Here is a 17755-nt window from a genome sequence, read left to right as displayed (position 1 = left end):
ACAGCCACGCTAGTTCCACAGCTTCACACTTCCCCCAGATCTCCATGCCTCCTGGAATAGAATCTTAGATAGGATTCCCACTGATGAGTTTATCACAATGTGTAGAAACACATGATCTGTGTGGAGGAATGAACGTCCCAATGAATCGCTAAACACCTCCAAGAATGCACTTCATTTCTTGCCCAGCAAGCCAACAGTCCCTTATATAATATATAAAGTTGTGCTGTCCAAGACAGTAGCCACTAGCCTCATATGGCTATTTAAATTAAAATTAAGTAAAATTAAGTAAAATCTAAAATTCACTTCCTCAATGGCTCAATAGCTACATGTGGCTAGTGGCTATTACCCTAGACAGCACAGATATAGAACACTTCTATCATCACACAAAGTATACTGGACAGCACTGACAGAGGCTGCTTATGAATAATACTGTTTTGTGAAATGGTGACTAAAAGCACAGAACATAGGTAATGAGTAACCAGTACTCCCTACAAATCCACTAAAATGACTTGTCTAGGAAATGAACGTCACACTCTTCCAGCACTTGGATCAGATCTGAAAGCACATTTTAGCTTTATGGGTAATTTGGTTCCTTACCAAAAATTTCTTTTTCTCACTGGCCCCTGCACATGAGCTTATTGTTACTGTGGGGCTGTTCAGAAGGGCTGAGCTGCTGCTGTTGTGTTTTTTCTTTAAAAACAAAAAGACTGAGGTTAATAATTTGTACCCTCCATGCAACAGAAAAAATTTGATGATATTCAAGTAAATTGTGGGTCCTCAGAGCCAGTACCTCTTGTTAAGATTACTTCCTAACCAATAGGCAATCCTTTTTCACAGCCTTCTCCCTTCATAACCATGCACTTTACTTTAATAACACAGCAGCAGACACAGTACAAGATCAGGACTTTTCTTACAATAGCTTTTACGTTCTAAGCAAAAGGATCTCTAAAAGGTAATCTCCCTTCAAGGAATGATCAGGGACCACCATGCGACCCTCCTCTTCCCAGCCTGGTCCCTTTGGGTCTTCCAACTCAAGAAAGCTTCCCCTTTTCACCTAACTGATATCCACGCTAACAGCCCCATTTGGAGAAAGATCAGCTGACTGGAGCAGCACACTCCACATAGGAAGACAGGAAGGAAAGTGAGGTCATTAGGCTCAAGCCTGGGGGAGGGGACTCACTTCTGGTAAAATGCTCCTTCCAAAAGCAGCTTTGAATAGGAAAGAGTTACAGCAAGGCAGAACCCACACAATTAGACAGAATAATGTATGAAAACAGTACAAGAATGGGCCCTATTCTGTCGTTCCCCCAGTTCTGTAAGGTAGCCATAAAAATAAAAGCAGCTTTCTAAGCCAATCCTTCTGTTATATCATGATATAAAAGGACTCAGGGTCCCTAGTTTTCCTAAAGGCAGGAAATACTCTGAGAGGCTATATCTAGCAGACCTTAGACAGGAAAAGTTCTAGGGCCTTACTCTTTCTCTAGGAACCAAGGATTCTTCTGAAGAATTGGTAAACAAGGTGCAAATGAGGAGAAAGAGAAGGTTAGCTGATAAAGAAGAGAAACACAAGGGAAAATGGCATGGACAAATTTTCATCAAACACACCAAACATAGGCATATGATATAGCACCAGATACCCAGTAGCGAAGAAAGTGCTCCATCATTCACTCCTCTCTGCAGGCCAAAGTACCCAGGAATCAGGGAGTTCGTAAATGACACTGGAGGTGGGAAGAAGGTTCTCAACAGTGCACGGGTTTAAATGTTAACAAAAATAGGAACTGTTTTCCTAAAGAAGTACACTACTCGCAATAAAATAGGCACTCAGCTACCCAAGTTAATATAAGGGGAAACAATCATAAACAACAATAATAAAATCACTCATTGTTACCTTTAGAATATACTACATGACACTTTATTAAATAAATTTCCCTTCCTAATTATATTTTATATAAGTTAATACTAATTGATTAATTTTTCCTAAGTGTATACCGTAAGGTAGTTAAAAAACTTTCTGAATTAGAGATTATGAATCTGGATTAAACATTTGCCAAATAATCAGTAAAGGAAGAGTTATATGAATACTCTCTCTAAAAGTAAAGGAATTACTCTTATTCTCCGCAGATGAAACACTAGGCACAAGGTCAGATGCACAAGGCTCTGGGCCTCTAGATCGTGACCCACATGATCTGGTATATATACCATGACTGGTATATATCACTTACCATTTAACAGACTGTGAAAGAAAGGGGCCAATAGCATTCAAGCCTGGTAGTAGAGTATCCTTGGCTTCTTCAAATATTTCCCATTTGAAAACCCCTCCCCAGCAATTTAGTTGGGTCTGCCATGGCCACACACACCTGCCTATTTGGGTGACCCGTGTCTTTGTTCTTCATGGTCTCATATCCAGGCACCCGGGGACGTCGGCTCATCTGGAGGGCCACCAGATCCTTCATGATTGAGTTCAATGCCTCCTGTTCATCTGCAACAAAAGAGAGCACATGGGCTACGATACTTCAATAAGGACCATAGGCAAGTGTTGAATCACTATATTGTACACCTGAAACTATTATTACACTGTATGTTAACTAACTGGAATTTAAATACTAATACTCAGGGAGTTCTGCCCAGGTAAAATGACAAACTCTGTAACTATAATCACATGCATCTGATGTCTGAAGAGTAGGTAACTGAGGTCAGACTATGGCTACTTATATTTTAATTGATTCTTAACAAATCTCCAATCAGATTTCTGGCAGCAATATTTACCAATTCACCGGTGGCAAGGGAGGTGCTCAAACAGGGCAACTCTTCCAGTGTCAGAGAAACTCAACCAGGAAAAACAGATGAAAAGTTGCACAGTGTAGTAGGGTACTGAGTGAAAAGATGAATTCACGGAGAGCTGATTATGGGTCAGAGTCACACACAGACTTATTCTTAAAGCATCCCATGTAGAAAAATTTTAAAAGGAACCTAAAAAAAAAAAAAAAAAAAGTACCAAACAAGGCCTCAGGTAGCTGCTTTGAACAGAAGTTGTTTTACAAGCCTAGTCTTTGAACGCCCCCCCCCCAAATCTTTACAAGTTTATAGGCCTTCTGCTTCCCACAGGGAAGCCAAAAGGCAATTCTATTGTTTTTCTTCCCTAACTGACAAGCAATGCATTGTCTCTGCCTTACTGGCATTACTTTTAATCCCCTTTTCTTGAAATAGCATAGAGTACTAGAATTCTTCCGTACTGAAGACAACTGGACAAAACCCAGAACCCAAACCAGCCCAATTCCATGTTTTGCAAAATTCTCCCAGGTCCTTCAAGAGATCCTCGTCTACTCAAATAGCATTTGGGAGTTGAAAATAAATCTGTTGATCTGGAAAGGAATATGAAAGATGAGTTGTTACACATGTTCTGGTGACAACTGAGTCACTTGGGGACCTGGAGCACACCTTAAAAGAAGCAAGTACAAGAGACTCGACCCAGAGAGCACCTATCTTTTGTCTTTTGTCATTGGGTTCCTTGGAAATGTTCTAACACCTTGTGGAAAGAACATCATGAAGTACAGAAAGTAAATCTGTGCTATTTGCCTCTTCCCCCTTCCAAATCAAATGTGCTCAGGTGCCCTACACACCCTCTGAGGAAGTGCAAGAAAGGAAGGAGAAGGGTGCCCATGTGGAGGTTTTTGCCTGCTCATAAAAGTAAAATCAGACTTAAAATGTGCAGGAAAAACACCAGTAGAGTAGCTTCCCATCTAATTCCATTTCAAAATATATACCAAAGTATGTTTGAGCATTGATGTAGGGCCAAAAGGATAAATAAATGGGACAGCGAATGTAAAGGAAGTGGGTATCTACAGAAAGACATGTCAGAATTAAAACACATACATCCCAAGATAAAATACACAGTCACAGTGAAAACAAAAACAACACAAACACATACATCCCATCAATTATTTTATATTTTCTAGCGATTTCCCCGTAGGCTCCTTAAAGAAAGGGAACTTGCATGATATTTTGTTTTGTTTTGTTTTTTAACCTCCCAACCAAGATTTAAAAATTAGAGCATAACATCTAAGCTAGGAAGACTGGCTTATATATACAATATGCATAGGCTTTTATATTAAGTTGGCTTACATACTATTTAATATATGTGTGTACAATTTTGGGGCCAACTGTAGCAGTAAATTGGGATCACTATAAAGAGGATTATGACTGGGTAGGTGTTTTCTGAGGCACATCCAGTGATATTCCTAACAGGAGAACACATGGAGTTTTCAGTATCAAGGTAACCACCCCGTGAATTGGCAATTTCTGTTGTTGTCTCAACTCAGATACTGAACCTAGATGGATGTGAATATACACACAGACGCACAACACACATGCTTTTCAAGTCAAATCCACGACAAGTAGAATTACAGAATCATTTCTAATTCTATACAAGATGATGCTATTATAAGAGCTGGTTTATCAGGTTGACAAATTCGGTTTCCAGGAAGCTAACCAATTCTTGGCATTACTTCATGGATTAACTTGTTTGGTAGTTCCACCACTGAGAACACACTAGAGGAATGGTTTGGCACTATCTCCTAAAAGTCAGGATAACTGACAGAAGGGACACAAGGTTATTGAATCTGATTTTTGTCAAAGTCGAAAACAGGTTCTTAAACTGATACTTCAAACTGAGGATGTGGATAAAGACAGGAAGTAAATCAAGTGGCTCTTTTAGGCATTTCTTCCTGGATTGAGATTTTAACTGAATTATTAACATTCTACAAAAACAAAAACAAACAAATTTTTAAAAACAAATAGCAGCTTTCTTAGAGTGCAGCAGTCATTTATATGCACTTTGAAGTCAGAAAGACCTGGATTTAAGGAGGCTTTGAACAAATCACTTATTCCCCCTAAGCCTCAGTTTCCTCATCTGTAAAATGGAGATAATAAAAGTATCATCTCGGGGCACCTGGGTGGCTCAGTTGGTTAAGCGACTGCCTTCGGCTCAGGTCATGATCCTGGAGTCCTGGGATCGAGTCCCACATCGGGCTCCCTGCTCAGCAGGGAGTCTGCTTCTCCCTCTGACCCTCCTCCCTCTCATGCTCTCTGTCTCTCATTCTCTCTCTCGCAAATAAATAAAATCTTAAAAAAAAAAAAAAGAAGTATCTCACAGAGCTGCTGTAAGAGCTAAAGGACAAAGAACTTACAAATTATTCCTCATGGTACCTAATACTTAGTAAAGCTAAAAAAAAAAAAAATGCTGGCTATTATCATCAATGGAAAAAGGTCAGTGGGAAAAGACTGTACACTACTTAATCTACCCTAATGCTTAATTTTATTCCTGACTTTTTATTAGGCATTAACAATAACCATTTACTGAGTACCAATATGTATTATACATTAGATAGTTTCAAGCTGTTCAAACTCTAGGGATAAAAGAATGAATGAGACCCAAATACAAGGTTACACAAATAAAGCGATTGACTTAAGACAGTATACAAACCAGAGTACATAAACACGCATGTGTAAAAAAAATTTTACAGTGAGTAGCAAGAGGTTTTATAGATGATTTTACATAATTACTAACAGAATAAGGATTCTTTCCGAAAAGCAAGCTGTTCCAGCTACGCAGGAGAGCTTAAAAAATGAAGTGAAGATGAGAAAGGACCTAAAAGCAAGTGAGGGGACTGAGGGGAAGAAAAGCGGGTCAGGGACTGATCCTCAATGAGCAGTAATCCTTATTGAGTAGAGTAGGAAGAAGGTATGCTGGCAAAGAAAACTTTAACAGGGCTGGAAAAAAACAAGAGTGACACCCAGCAGTCAGGACCAAAGAAGGACAGCGGCAGGCATAGGCCAGGCAGGTCCAAAAGAGTGGTAGAGGCAGAAACAAAATTTTAAAGGGAATCAAGAAGCTGGAGATTAAAAGGAAATTGGAAGTAGTAGAAATCAACAATTCATTTGTGAACTTTACACATGAACAACTTGAAGCTGGGGTAATAGTTAGTGTGCTATAACCTTGAAAAGATTTCCTGAGGATGGAGGTGGTTTGACACACTTAAAAGCTACCAGGAAGAAGCACAGAGGAAGAAGTTCATTCTAGAGATTAAGAGGTTATGACTATAGAGGGAAGGAGTATTCATAGAAAATAGAAAAGAAGGGATCTATGAGACAGGGATTAGAGTTCAGGCTTAAAAAGTGGAAGCTCTCAAGCAGTCTTAAGCAGACAGCTATCCATAATTATCCAGCAGCACGGACTTTTTCTTCTCCGGATACCCTGACCTATGGTCTGGGGGCTGCCAGGCAACACACTCCTCTCTCCTTAGCTCCGGCACGAAGTCAATCTTGCAGACTGAACTACTACTTCTATCTAAAAGCAGGGTCTTAAGGCACTCCCATTTATGAATTCCCTTGGCTAAAAACCCAGAAAAGTTTCTAGTAGCACCAACAGACACTGTTGTCCTGTATGACATCTGTGTACTATGTCAGACACTCTCCCTTTTCCATATATACAAATCCCCAAAGTAATGTTTTAATTGTTGTTTTCAATTACCTAACATTGTTATTTCTTCATGTGGCCAGTGCTCTACCCAGCACTGCCGGATCGTCTGATCGCACTGCTCACCCAGGAGATGCTGTTTTCAGTGTCCCTGAGTCAGATTTTACTATCTTTTTTTTTCTTTCTTTAAAGATTTTATTTATTTGACAGAGAGAGAGAGAGCATGAGCGAGCACAAGCAGGGGGAGTGGCAGACAGAGGGAGAGGGAGAAGCAGACTCTCCACTGAGCAGGGAGCCCCATATGGGGCTCGATCCCAGGACCCTGGGATCATGACCTGAGCTGAGGGCAGACGCTTAACCAACTGAGCCACCCAGGCGCCCCCAGATTTTACTATCTTAATCTTCATGACATTTCACATACCCCCACTGCCTCCACCTTGTCAGTACCCGGGCAAACATCATTTTATAGTAAGTACAAACAAAAGGCCTGAGCCTCAATTCACAAGAGACTTTTTTCCTTCATGGACATGGTTGAACCTTTGCTAGATCTCAAAGTCAAATTCTGGTATTTTTCTGTTTCTGGGATATAACAGCCCTTCGAAAGGAACTGATCGTTCAAAATATATTTATTTTTTATTTTTTTTAATTTTTTAAAAAGATTTTATTTATTTATTTGGCAGAGACAGAGAGAGCACAAGCAGGAGGAGCAGCAGACAGAAGGAGAGGAAGAAGCAGGCTCCCCGCTGAGCAGGGAGCCCGATGCGGGGCTCGATCCCAGGACCCCGGGATCATGACCTGAGCCAAAGACACTTAACCTACTGAGCCACCCAGGTGCTCCTGACAGTTGGATTTTATTTGATTTTATTTTTTATAAAAGATTTTATTTATTTATTTGACACAGAGAGAGACAGCGAGAGCAGGAACACAAGCGGGGGAGCGGAAGAGGGAGAAGCAGGCTTCCCGCTGAGCAGGAAGCCTGAATTGGGGCTCGATCCCAGGACCCTGGAATCATGACCTGAGCTGAAGGCAGATGCTTAACTGACTGAGCCACCCAGGCACCGCAAGCAGCAGTTTTCTTGGTTCTGTTTATATAAGCTATTCCTTTAGTCTTCGCACATTTATTTATAGTCTCTTATGTGTCAGGAACAGTATTAGGCCCTATATCTGCATTTATCCTGCCTTAAGAAGTTACTTTAAGAAGGTAAGGTGAACTAGAAACATGTAAACAAGTCAGTACAAGTGGTATTGTAGGTACTTTATCAAAATGGTATAAAGGTGCATAGGAGCGAGAGATCAATTCTGTAGTTTTGGGATTGACATACATAATCCTATAGTTTCCAGACCTTTAGGTTAAATTCATTAAACATTAAAATAAAATATAGCGGTGATATGTTGACTCGTATGAGGAAGCAACAGCTTACTTTGTAATATGTATTTTTAAATTTGGGGGCGCCTGGGTGGCTCAGTCAGTTAAGTGTCTGCCTTTGGCTCAGGTAATGATCTTGGGGTCCTGGGATCGAGTCCCGAGTCAGGCTCCCTGCTCAGTGGGGAGTCTGCTTCTCCCTCTCACTCTGCCTCTCCCCCAGCTTGTGCTCAGTGTCTCTCTCACTCTGGCTCACTCTCTCTCTCAAATAAATAAAGAAAATAAAAATAAAAAATAAGGGGCGGCTGGGTGGCTCAGTCGGTTATGCGTCTGCCTTTAATGCTGACTCATTAAATTGTGACCCCAATTTCAACCAAAACAGTTGTTGGCCAGAGTCTAGATTGTCAGGTTGTCAGATTCTAGACAAGCTGAACTGACAGCGGTCTAACTGGGAGCTCACAACAGCCCTGGAATCTTAGAGACCCAAGGTGTCTGTAAATCACAATGATTCTGACTTCCAACCAAGCTATCAAAGCAGAACCAACCCATCCTTAATCCTGTACTCAGTTCACTATAGTTTCCTGTAACATTTCCAAGTTGTTACATGTTTTTCAGTAACACTTCCCACTAAGTTTCAGACTGCATTTATAAAAAGTCCAAATGTACACTAGTGAATTAGTCTCAAGTGTTATTAACAGCATTTGCCACTATAATTACTAAAACTGGGAGAGAATTCTAGTGACCAAGAAAAATGACCAGTCAATCCCAATTTTTTTAATAACCACATAGTATTAAAGCCAAAAAAAAGAAGCATATCTCCATATTTCCTATTATTTACAAGGATAAGTGTACTACAGGGATGAATGTAGTTCCCACTAGAAATTTACTGGGGCTAACAGCCAATATAAAATCTAACCTGTTTTTATTACCAACCCAAGCTGTCAAACAAGCTTGAGTCTGGGGCTTTGAACAGCTCAGGAAAATACGACTGTTAACCAAAGAACCTGCAGGGCAGGGACTCCAATTAGTTTTGATCCTTTCCTCACTGGGCTTAAGTTTAACAAGTATAATGAAACTATTAATAAGTCTGTATGTCTCGGGCGCCTGGGTGGCTCAGTTGTTAAGCAAGTGCCTTCGGCTCAGGTCATGGTCCCAGGGTCCTGGGATCGAGTCCCATATTGGGCTCTCTCCTCTGCGGGAAGCCTGCTTCTCCCTCTCCCACTCCCCCTTGCTTGTGTTCCCTCTCTCACCGTGTCTCTCTCTGTCAAATAAATAAATAAAATCTTTAAAAAAAAAAAATAAGTCTGTATGTCTCTCTTATCAACCTCTTGCTGTATCACAGTTTACTTAGAGCCACAGCAACTAAAGAAAACTAACCTGGGAATCTGAATTTTCATCATATACATCACCAAAAAGGAAACCAGTACTTAAGAGAGAGACTGTGTGTGTGTGTGTGTGTGTGTGTACACAAATCCTTTGTGAACCTTTTATAAAGTAAATTAAAGATCAGGCTCTGGAAGAATTCAGTATTAGCTCTAATGGCATATCAAGGTCATCTACAAAAAAGAGAGAATGGTATGAGGGGAACCCGCTGAAGAAAGCTAGGCAGTAGCTCTTAAACCAGCTTGCCTAATTTTTTCGGCAGCCACCAAGCAAGTTAGTTCCCCTCTCACTGCCTCAGTTTCTTTATGTAAAACAGACAGTGGGAACACATGAAAAGCAGAGTTCCTGGTCCTCTTTTCTTTGGGGTTCTGGCCCCTACCAATATAGTTCCTTTCCTCCCCATCACTTGTCTCTCCATAAACTCATACACTTAAAATAGTTTTTAAAAATGTCTTGAAGGGGCTCAGTCGTTAAGCCTTCGGCTCAGGTCGTGATCCTGGGGTCCTGGGATAGAGCCCCGCATCGGGCTCCCTGTTCAGCGGAAAGTCTGCTTCTCCCTCTCCCGTTCTCCCTGCTTGTGTTCCCTCTCTCGCTGTCCCTCTCTCTGTCAAATAAATAAATAAAATCTTAAAAATAAAATAAAAATGTCTTGAAATGTGAAAACAGGCTGACATCCATTTTCAGGTTGGACATGCAAATATAATCAACAAATCTGGGCACTCTTACTGATTCAGCAGTCAAGAAAGTGGGGAGTGGGAGTCTGCCCATCCTCAAGTATTACATACTCCCTCTCGGGACTTAAGACTGCCCTCACAAGACAAAGAGGAAAGACTATCACAAACATAAGTTCACAAACCAATTCAAGGACTGAGTTCAATCATCAAATTCCAAAACACAAGATAAATGTTTGAAGCCTGGGGAGGACAAGAAGAATTATGTGCCCCATTTATAGTAAATGTTTGGTAAGTATTTGTTGAATTATGTATTTAAATACCAAGCCTTACTAGGTTCCTTTTATGCTTTCTGTCACAGGAGACTTACCCCAGAAGAGCACACGCTTTTGAAGCAAAGCATGGGAAGGAAACAGTAAACCCAGCAAATGAACAAACCCATCCTTTACTGTACAAGGGCAGCGCAGAATAGAACAAGGCAATTCATTCAAAGGCACAGTGTAGAGACAGGCAGCAAAACAGTATCTGCTCAATGTGATACAGCATACACTTAACCTTCTACGAAACGACCTGACCTTGCTACAGGGCAAAGCAAATATTAACGTTCCCTCTTCACATGCATGGCACTTCACAGATACAATGAATGCCTTTGCAAAGGATCCTTTCATTGTTGAGGTTTACTCCATGGTTATTTAGGACAATACCAAATACTTTGCAAAACTTGTGATTGTGGACAACAGTAACACAATAACCGATCCAACAAGAGAAACAAAGTACATCTAAAATGTTATTTGCTTCTTAACCTAGTCCAATAATCATTTGCTAAATTACCAAAAAGGACAACGAAATAGAATTCAGTTCAAATGCCGCGTGTGGAAGGCATTAAAAGCGTTTCTTAGATTACATCTTCACAACTGAAATTTCAAGTATTGATAAAAAGGAAATGATTTCATAGATTCTTTTGTGCAGCGAATGCTTCTTTTAAAAGTTACATAATTTCAGGGATACCGCTAAATAAAAATAATGGATGTAAAACACTGCAACCGGATTTTTCAAAAAGTAGGATGTGGATTATAACTGGCAGTCCCCGACCAATTCCTAACCTCCAGCAATCTGCGTGCGGCTCGCATTTCTCAACCGCGCTGTTGATAACAGTGATTGCCGTTGTAATCACCTCCCAGCCTATCTCCCCGCACGCCCTCCCCCCTGCGCTGGGGCGCGCACAGGGCTCGAGAGCAAGCCCCGGGAACTCTCGCTGGCCGGCCTGTGTGAGCAAAGGGAAGGAAATGACACAGGCAGGAAAAAAAAGCAAATCAAGGAAAAGACACAACAGCAGCTGGGCCTGCACCAGCCTCCAGCCCGGGCCCCACACTGAGCTCCCGCTCCCCCGCCCTCGGGCTCGCGGTCCGGCTCGCTCGGGCCGGAGCGGGCTGCCCCGCCGAGCACGGGCCCTCGATCCCGCCGCCGCCGCCTCGGGATGAGCCCGCCGCGCGGCCCAGAAGAAGGCTGCCCAGTGGGCTCTGCCGGCCGGGACCGCCCCGGCGGGCCGGGGAAAACCGAACCCCCGCCCCGGCCGCCGAGCCGCGAGCGGGGCGGGCGGGCGGGCGCCGTCGGTCCGCAGCCCGGGCCGGGCGGGCTGTCCATGCCTGTCAGGCGGCCGCCCAGGGTCCTCCTCCCCTCAGCCCGGGGCGGGGCGACGCGAAGCAGCGCGGGCACAGGCCGGGGCGGTGGCGACACTCACCCATGGTGGCGATGGCGGCGGCGGCGGCTCGGGCCCGAGTGTCACCTCCGCAGCCGGAGCTGCATGCCGGGGGCCCGGGCGGCGGGGACGGCAGCGGGCCTGGCTCCGCGCGGGGGGCGCGGGCTGCGCTCGGGGCCCCCGCCGCCTCCCCAGGCTCCGGCTCCGGCTCCGCCCGCGGCCGGGTGCTGTGGCATGGGCAGGGTGGCCCGCTACATCCCCGGCGCTCCTCGGCTCGGCCCAGCCCGGCCTCGGCGGCGCCGCTCGGCCCGCCCGCCCGCCAGTCTCTCAGTCCCTCAGCCGCTCCGTCCGGCCACCGTTCTCCACCTCAGGAACGCTCCGAAAAACAAACCGCTGGTCGCGCAGCTCGCCCCCTTGTCTGTCACTCACCGCAGCGCCCGCCAATCCCAGGCAGTCGCTGGACCTTCGTACCACCCCCACTCACTTCACCAGCCAATAACAGGGAGGAAGTCGCTGCCCCAGTCTCCCCCCAACCCCGCTCTCTCCCCAACACCCTAACTCTCAGTCGCCAGCTAATCATCAGCACCACACGATGAACCAATCCCGCCTACTCTCGTAGGATGCCAATGGGCGAAGCCAAGGCCGTTTCCGAGGGCTGTCTAACTGCCTGCCAATCATCGAAACAGCACCCGGTTCACTCTCTGCTAGCCAATCACGCAGAGGGCTCTGAGCACCCGCCTCTGCGCATCCCTCGCCGTCTCGCCCTCCCTCTCTCCCCGGGAGGTGTTGGTTGCTCCAATCACAGCTCGCGCGTGAGGCTCCGCCCACATTCCCACCTCCCGTGGGTCACTGAAGGCTCGGCGGGCGCGCGGGCTGGCGCTGTTCCCCTCCGGCTACTTTGGGGCTGGAGTTTGGGAAAGCGGCTGGAGGGGCCGTCGGCCTCCCGCCCTCCCTGCTCTCGGCCGCCAGGGTGGCCCCTGAGTCCGGCGTCCTGCTCCTCCCTGTGCCCGCACCGGGCGCGCAATAAGCGGGGAGGGTTCAGGCTCTGAGCGCTTCCCGGCCTGTGGCCACCTCTGCCGCCGGATCCCCTGACAAATCCTCCGGTCCGGACGCTGCGCTTGCCCGGAGGCAGGGGCGGCCTCACCACTGCCCGCCTTTTCCTGGGTCTCCTACCTCCGGGGTCACACCCTCCGAGGGGCTGGGGTAGTACTGGAATGTGGGTCCTCGGAAGTCTGGGAGTTCCGCTGCTGGCCAGGGCCAACACCAGTAAGTGGCAAAGTCAGAGAGGTTCTTTCGGATAAAAGCTTTTTTTCTTTGGTTATGAAAGCAATACAAGCTCTTCGAAGTAAAACTGGAAAAAAAAAAAAAATTCCACCCCAAGGATAATTTTATCTCTTTCCTACCAAGATATACGTTTGACAAAAACAGCTTCATATTGTTTTGTAGTATGCTTACATTTTATTATAAGTGTTTTCCCGTGCCACTGAAATATTGTTCCGAAACAATTGTACTGGCTGCATATTTCAAAATAGAGAATGACCATAATTTCTCCAACCCTCATTGTTCAACATTTTATACACCCAGGTCTTCAGATGCCAAGTCCATCACAATCAATATGGGCTCCCTTCCTCTAGTCCTTGTTCCGGTGTTATACAAATCAGACGCCGGAATAATCTTCCTCTGATGCCATTTTCAACCGTCAACTAAGAATCTTTGGTGGTGGCTTTGCCTTGGGTGCCAAATCTCTCAAGAATTATCTTGGACTCCTCTCTTTCTTTACACTCCCTCCTCCCCCCAATATTTAATCAGGCCCCTTGTCCTGGTTTTTTTTTCCCCCCTCCCCAACAAGCTTTTAAATCTGTCATTCTCCCACTTGATTAGATCCCTACCCAGTTTATTGTAGTTCCTGACTATAATAATTTTTCTGGGAAGGGGAGAAAGAAAAAAGGGAAAGAAAATTAATAATTATGTCATTTATTATATGCCAGGCACATCATCTTATTTAATCTTTCCAATAACTCTGAGGTAAACAATACTATTGGCATTTAAATGATGAAATTGAAGCTCAGAGAAGTTAAGGACCATGTCCAAGTGGTAGAGCCAGGATTCATACCAGGTCTATCTGCCACCCAAAGGTCATGTTCTTGTACCAGACCAGTGTTTCTCAACTTTTTCATTATCCGCCCCCCCAGGAGAAAATTTTGCATTACTTAATTAAATGTAAATTCTAATGAGAGAAATTAAATACTAAGGAATAAGATTTGGTCAAGTAGGGTTGAGCTTTGAAGGCCACATACCATTGTATTATCTAAGATTTTTTTTCACCCCTTAATCATTTTTCACTCCACTGGGGTATCACCTTGGTGAGAATGTGTGTAATAAGCCAATGCTGGAGGTCCCAATCTACCAATCTGAAGCTCATATCTGACCCTTAATTTTATAGACCTATGAGATAAATAGAAAAACAGAACTATGCAAGTGGAAATCTAGTACTCACTCCATTGCCTGTATTGGAAGGGTTATTCAGCAGCTTCTCTTAGAATGTCTGAAACACATCTCCAATTTCACAAGTTTCACACAGAACTCTTTATCCTTTCCCCCTCCCCCTAAAACAGCCTGCTCCTCCATTTTCCAATTATTAAAATACAAACCTAGAAGTCTTCCTTGGTTTTGCTCTTTGCCTAACACCCCTATATCTAATCCTTCAGCGGGTCCTCTCCCCTCTGGTTTCAAAATATATCTGAATCCAACCACTTCTCATCACTACCACCCTGGTCCAAGCTTCTACCCTCTCCTGGATGACTGCCCTAGCCTCCTAACCCGTTACCTTGTTTCCTCTGTGGTCACCTAAAAAATGATTCTCTACACAGCAGCCAAAGCAATCCTTGTAAAATGTAATTCAGATGCCACCGTCCTGCTGTTAAGCCTCCAATGGCTTCCCGTTGCACTTAGAATAAAACCCAAACTCTTTGTCATGGCCTTTAAGGCTCAAGAGGAGCTGGCCCTGCCATCCTCTCCTACCTCATCTCTACCTCTCTCCCACGATCACTCTTCCAGCCACACTGCCTTCTTACCACGTTTTGGGCCTACCAAGCTCAGGACCTTTGCACTTTCCATTTGTTCTACCTGGAATGCTCTTCCCCAAAGTGTTCCCATGGCTAATTCCTGCATTTTATTCAGGTCTTTGCTCAAATGTCAACTCTTTTGAATTTCTAAGCACCCCATCCAAAAGAGCCTCTCTCCTCTCCACCATTCTTTATTCTGCCTTATTTTTCTTCATAGTGACTAAATTGTATTTTATTTGTCTTTCCTCTAACTACAATGAACATAAGCTGTGTAGCAGCAGGGATTTTGTCCTGTTTACTGCCTTATCCTATCACCAGCACTTAGAATAGTGCCTCACACATAGTAGAGAACCACAGTACAACCACATAAGTCTTTAGCTGAAAAGAGCCTTATGACTTTCCTTCCTTCTAGTAACTGCTTCCTTTCCATTATCTGTCTCTTAACAGCCATCTCAAACATTCCCATGCTGAAGTTACCGTACTAGACTTTCTTCTGAGCTCCCAAGACATCATCCTCTAGCCTCCCATAGGCACCTCAAATTCTACAGGTCCAAACTGAATTCATCATTTTCCTCCATAGTTCCGTATTTCCTCTGCCATCTTCAGTTTCACAAGTTGGCTCTGTGAACTCTCTACCTTGGAGAACTCTTCCTCTCCATTTCCCTCCTCCCACAGCTAACCTTACCAATCTGTCCATTCCTCTCCCACCCTCAGCTCCACCATTCTAGTTCAAACCCAGTATAACAGTGTCTGCTTACATCACAGGGTGATCTTTCTAAAACGGACACCTGATCCTGTCATGCTCTGCTTAAAAACTTTATAGTTTCCTATTGCCCTTAGGATAAGTCAAATATGTGGATGTAGTTAAGAAGGCCCTTCAGGACTCAGGCTATGCCTCTCTAGCCACAAGCTTTTCCATTTCCCACCTCTGCCAGCCCCATCATTCAAATTCTATGTTCTGGCCACACAGAACCACTGGAGTTCATCTCACCTCCACACCTCTGCATCTGCTATTTTGTTTTAAACACTCTTCTCCTCCACTCTTCCCCCCACCCCCATTCTTTCAGGAAAGAACTAAGCCTGAACATCACTCCCTCCATGAAACCCTTCCAGACAAATACTCACAATTCTGGGTACCAGAGCACCTAGTACTTTCTTTATCAAAGCACCTATCCCACTCTGTTGTAACTGCCTTTAAGGAAGTAAGCATAGAGACAGAAGCTGTCATTCAAATTGGTATGCCGAGCATCTTTCACAGTACATTTAAAAAACAAACATTTCATTTAAAAAACAAACATTTTCTTGAATAAGTGAACCTCAACTGGGGTTGTTAGTAGTTGAATGTAATCTCCACAAGTGTGCCCTTTTAGTTTATTTTTTTCTCTTTCTATATTGTTTCTCTCCTCACTCTTCATTTTCCCCATGTGAAGCCTCCCATCTGGGCCATGCCTTCTCAAGTCTGTTCCCCCGGTTTCACACTGAGTAGATGCCCCTGGTTAAGTACCCGAGTCATACCTGATCCCAAGGATCACAACCTGCCCCTAATGCTCAGGGCTTCAGGCAGCTTGATGTACCAGCTGAACATTTTCCTTTTTCTCTTTCAAGAGCATAGGGATACTTGGACACAAGATAGGGAATAATAAACATGAATGAATTCTTTTCAGGGATAGCTCAATGAATTTGGTATTAAACAAGAAAACAAGGGGTGCTTGGGTGGCTCAGTTGGTTAAGGGTCACACTCTTGATTTCGGCTCAGGTCATGATCTCAGGGTCAAGACTGAGCCCTGCGTCAGGCTCCAAGCTGGGTGTGAAGCCTGCTTAAGATTCTCTTTCTCTCTCCCTCTGCCCCCCACCCCTGCTTATGTGCATGCTCTCTGGGGAAAAAAAAAAAAGAAGAAAGAAAAAACCCAACAAAGCTACCACCTGATTTGGTGAAAATTCTTTTTTTTTAAAGATTTTATTTATTTTTATTTATTTATATGAGAAGAAAGAGTGAGCATGAGTGGGGGCAGAGGGAGAAGCAGACTCCCCACTGAGCAGGGAGCCCAATGCAGGGCTCGATCCCAGAACCCCGAGATCATGATCTGAACTGAAGGCAGATGCTTAACCAACTGAGCCACCCAGGCACCCCTAATGAAAGTCCTTCTAATTCAGAGGTAAAGAATATATTCAGATCACTAGTTCAACCAGTTATTTTATCTGCATTATTAAGGAATGATGTCTACCTCAGAGAAGATTTTTACAACTGTGATATTTTATATATTATTGACATTAACTAATAGGGAAAAATTGCTTTTCATTTAGAAATTCCATTTCTATAAATTTATCCTAAGGAATACTAGGCAAGTGAGCAAAGGTAAGTAATGTTCATTGCAGCATCCAGGATACATTGTGAAATGAAAAAAACAAAAACAACTTATAAAGCAGAAATGTAGAAGGTGATCACATTTCAGTTTTAAAAAATGTTCATTCATACTTAGTGGGGGTGGGGGAAAGGCCAACATTTATTGAGCACTTACTATTGCCAGGCACTGTTTTAAGTGCTTAACATATGTTAACTTACTTGTCAAAATAGCCCTATGATATAGGTACTATTGTCCTCATTTTATAGACGAGGAAATAGATGCAAAGAGGTTAAATTTTTGTCCAAGGTTGCTGGCAATTGGCAGAGTTTAAATCTGTTCCCCAGCAGATTGGTTCCAAGGAGTAAAATAATACAGAGTAGATTGTTAATGGTGGTTATATCTTAGGAGGAAGGGGGTAGGGAATCCCCCCATTTGAGGGTCACTTATTCATTCCAAAAACACAGACCTCATTTGAGGGTCACTTATTCATTCCAAAAACACAGACCTCTTTCACATGGACAAAAGAAAGACAAAAAGCGGAAAAGCAAAAACTACTATCCTGTTCAGCGTCTGGGGAGGGCATAAGGGGAGAAAGCGGTTCCGGTCAAGACTAGTATGGTATCTATCATAACACTCACTCTTGCCAGACCTACTGGCTCATTTATTTCCTCTTCAGAATGGCTCCAGAGGAGTCCCCAGGGATTCAAATAAAAGCCTACAAGTTGGGGTTTCTTCAAGTGTGAAGTTTTATTCA

General features: G+C 43.8%; 1 protein-coding gene across 2 annotated transcripts in view; it reads right to left on the bottom strand.

Moving 5' to 3' along the window:
* Positions 1 to 11756, bottom strand: part of MAP3K3 (mitogen-activated protein kinase kinase kinase 3) — a 64898-nt gene extending 53142 nt beyond the window's left edge. The window contains exons 1-3 of one of the 2 annotated variants that reach the window (XM_044921936.1): positions 11634 to 11756; positions 2358 to 2479; positions 598 to 690 (exon numbers count right to left, since the gene is read on the bottom strand). In XM_044921936.1, the coding sequence (XP_044777871.1) occupies positions 598 to 690; positions 2358 to 2479; positions 11634 to 11637 (219 nt within the window). In that variant the 5' untranslated portion in view covers positions 11638 to 11756. The remainder of the gene's footprint in view (positions 1 to 597; positions 691 to 2357; positions 2480 to 11633) is intronic. The other variant, XM_021678402.2, reaches the window with a different exon arrangement.
* Between the last annotated feature and the right edge of the window lie 5999 nt (positions 11757 to 17755).

This window comes from Neomonachus schauinslandi, chromosome 15 (genome assembly GCF_002201575.2).
Source record: "Neomonachus schauinslandi chromosome 15, ASM220157v2, whole genome shotgun sequence".
NCBI classification, from domain to species: Eukaryota; Metazoa; Chordata; class Mammalia; order Carnivora; family Phocidae; genus Neomonachus; species Neomonachus schauinslandi.
This window is presented reverse-complemented; position numbering and strand designations above follow the sequence as displayed.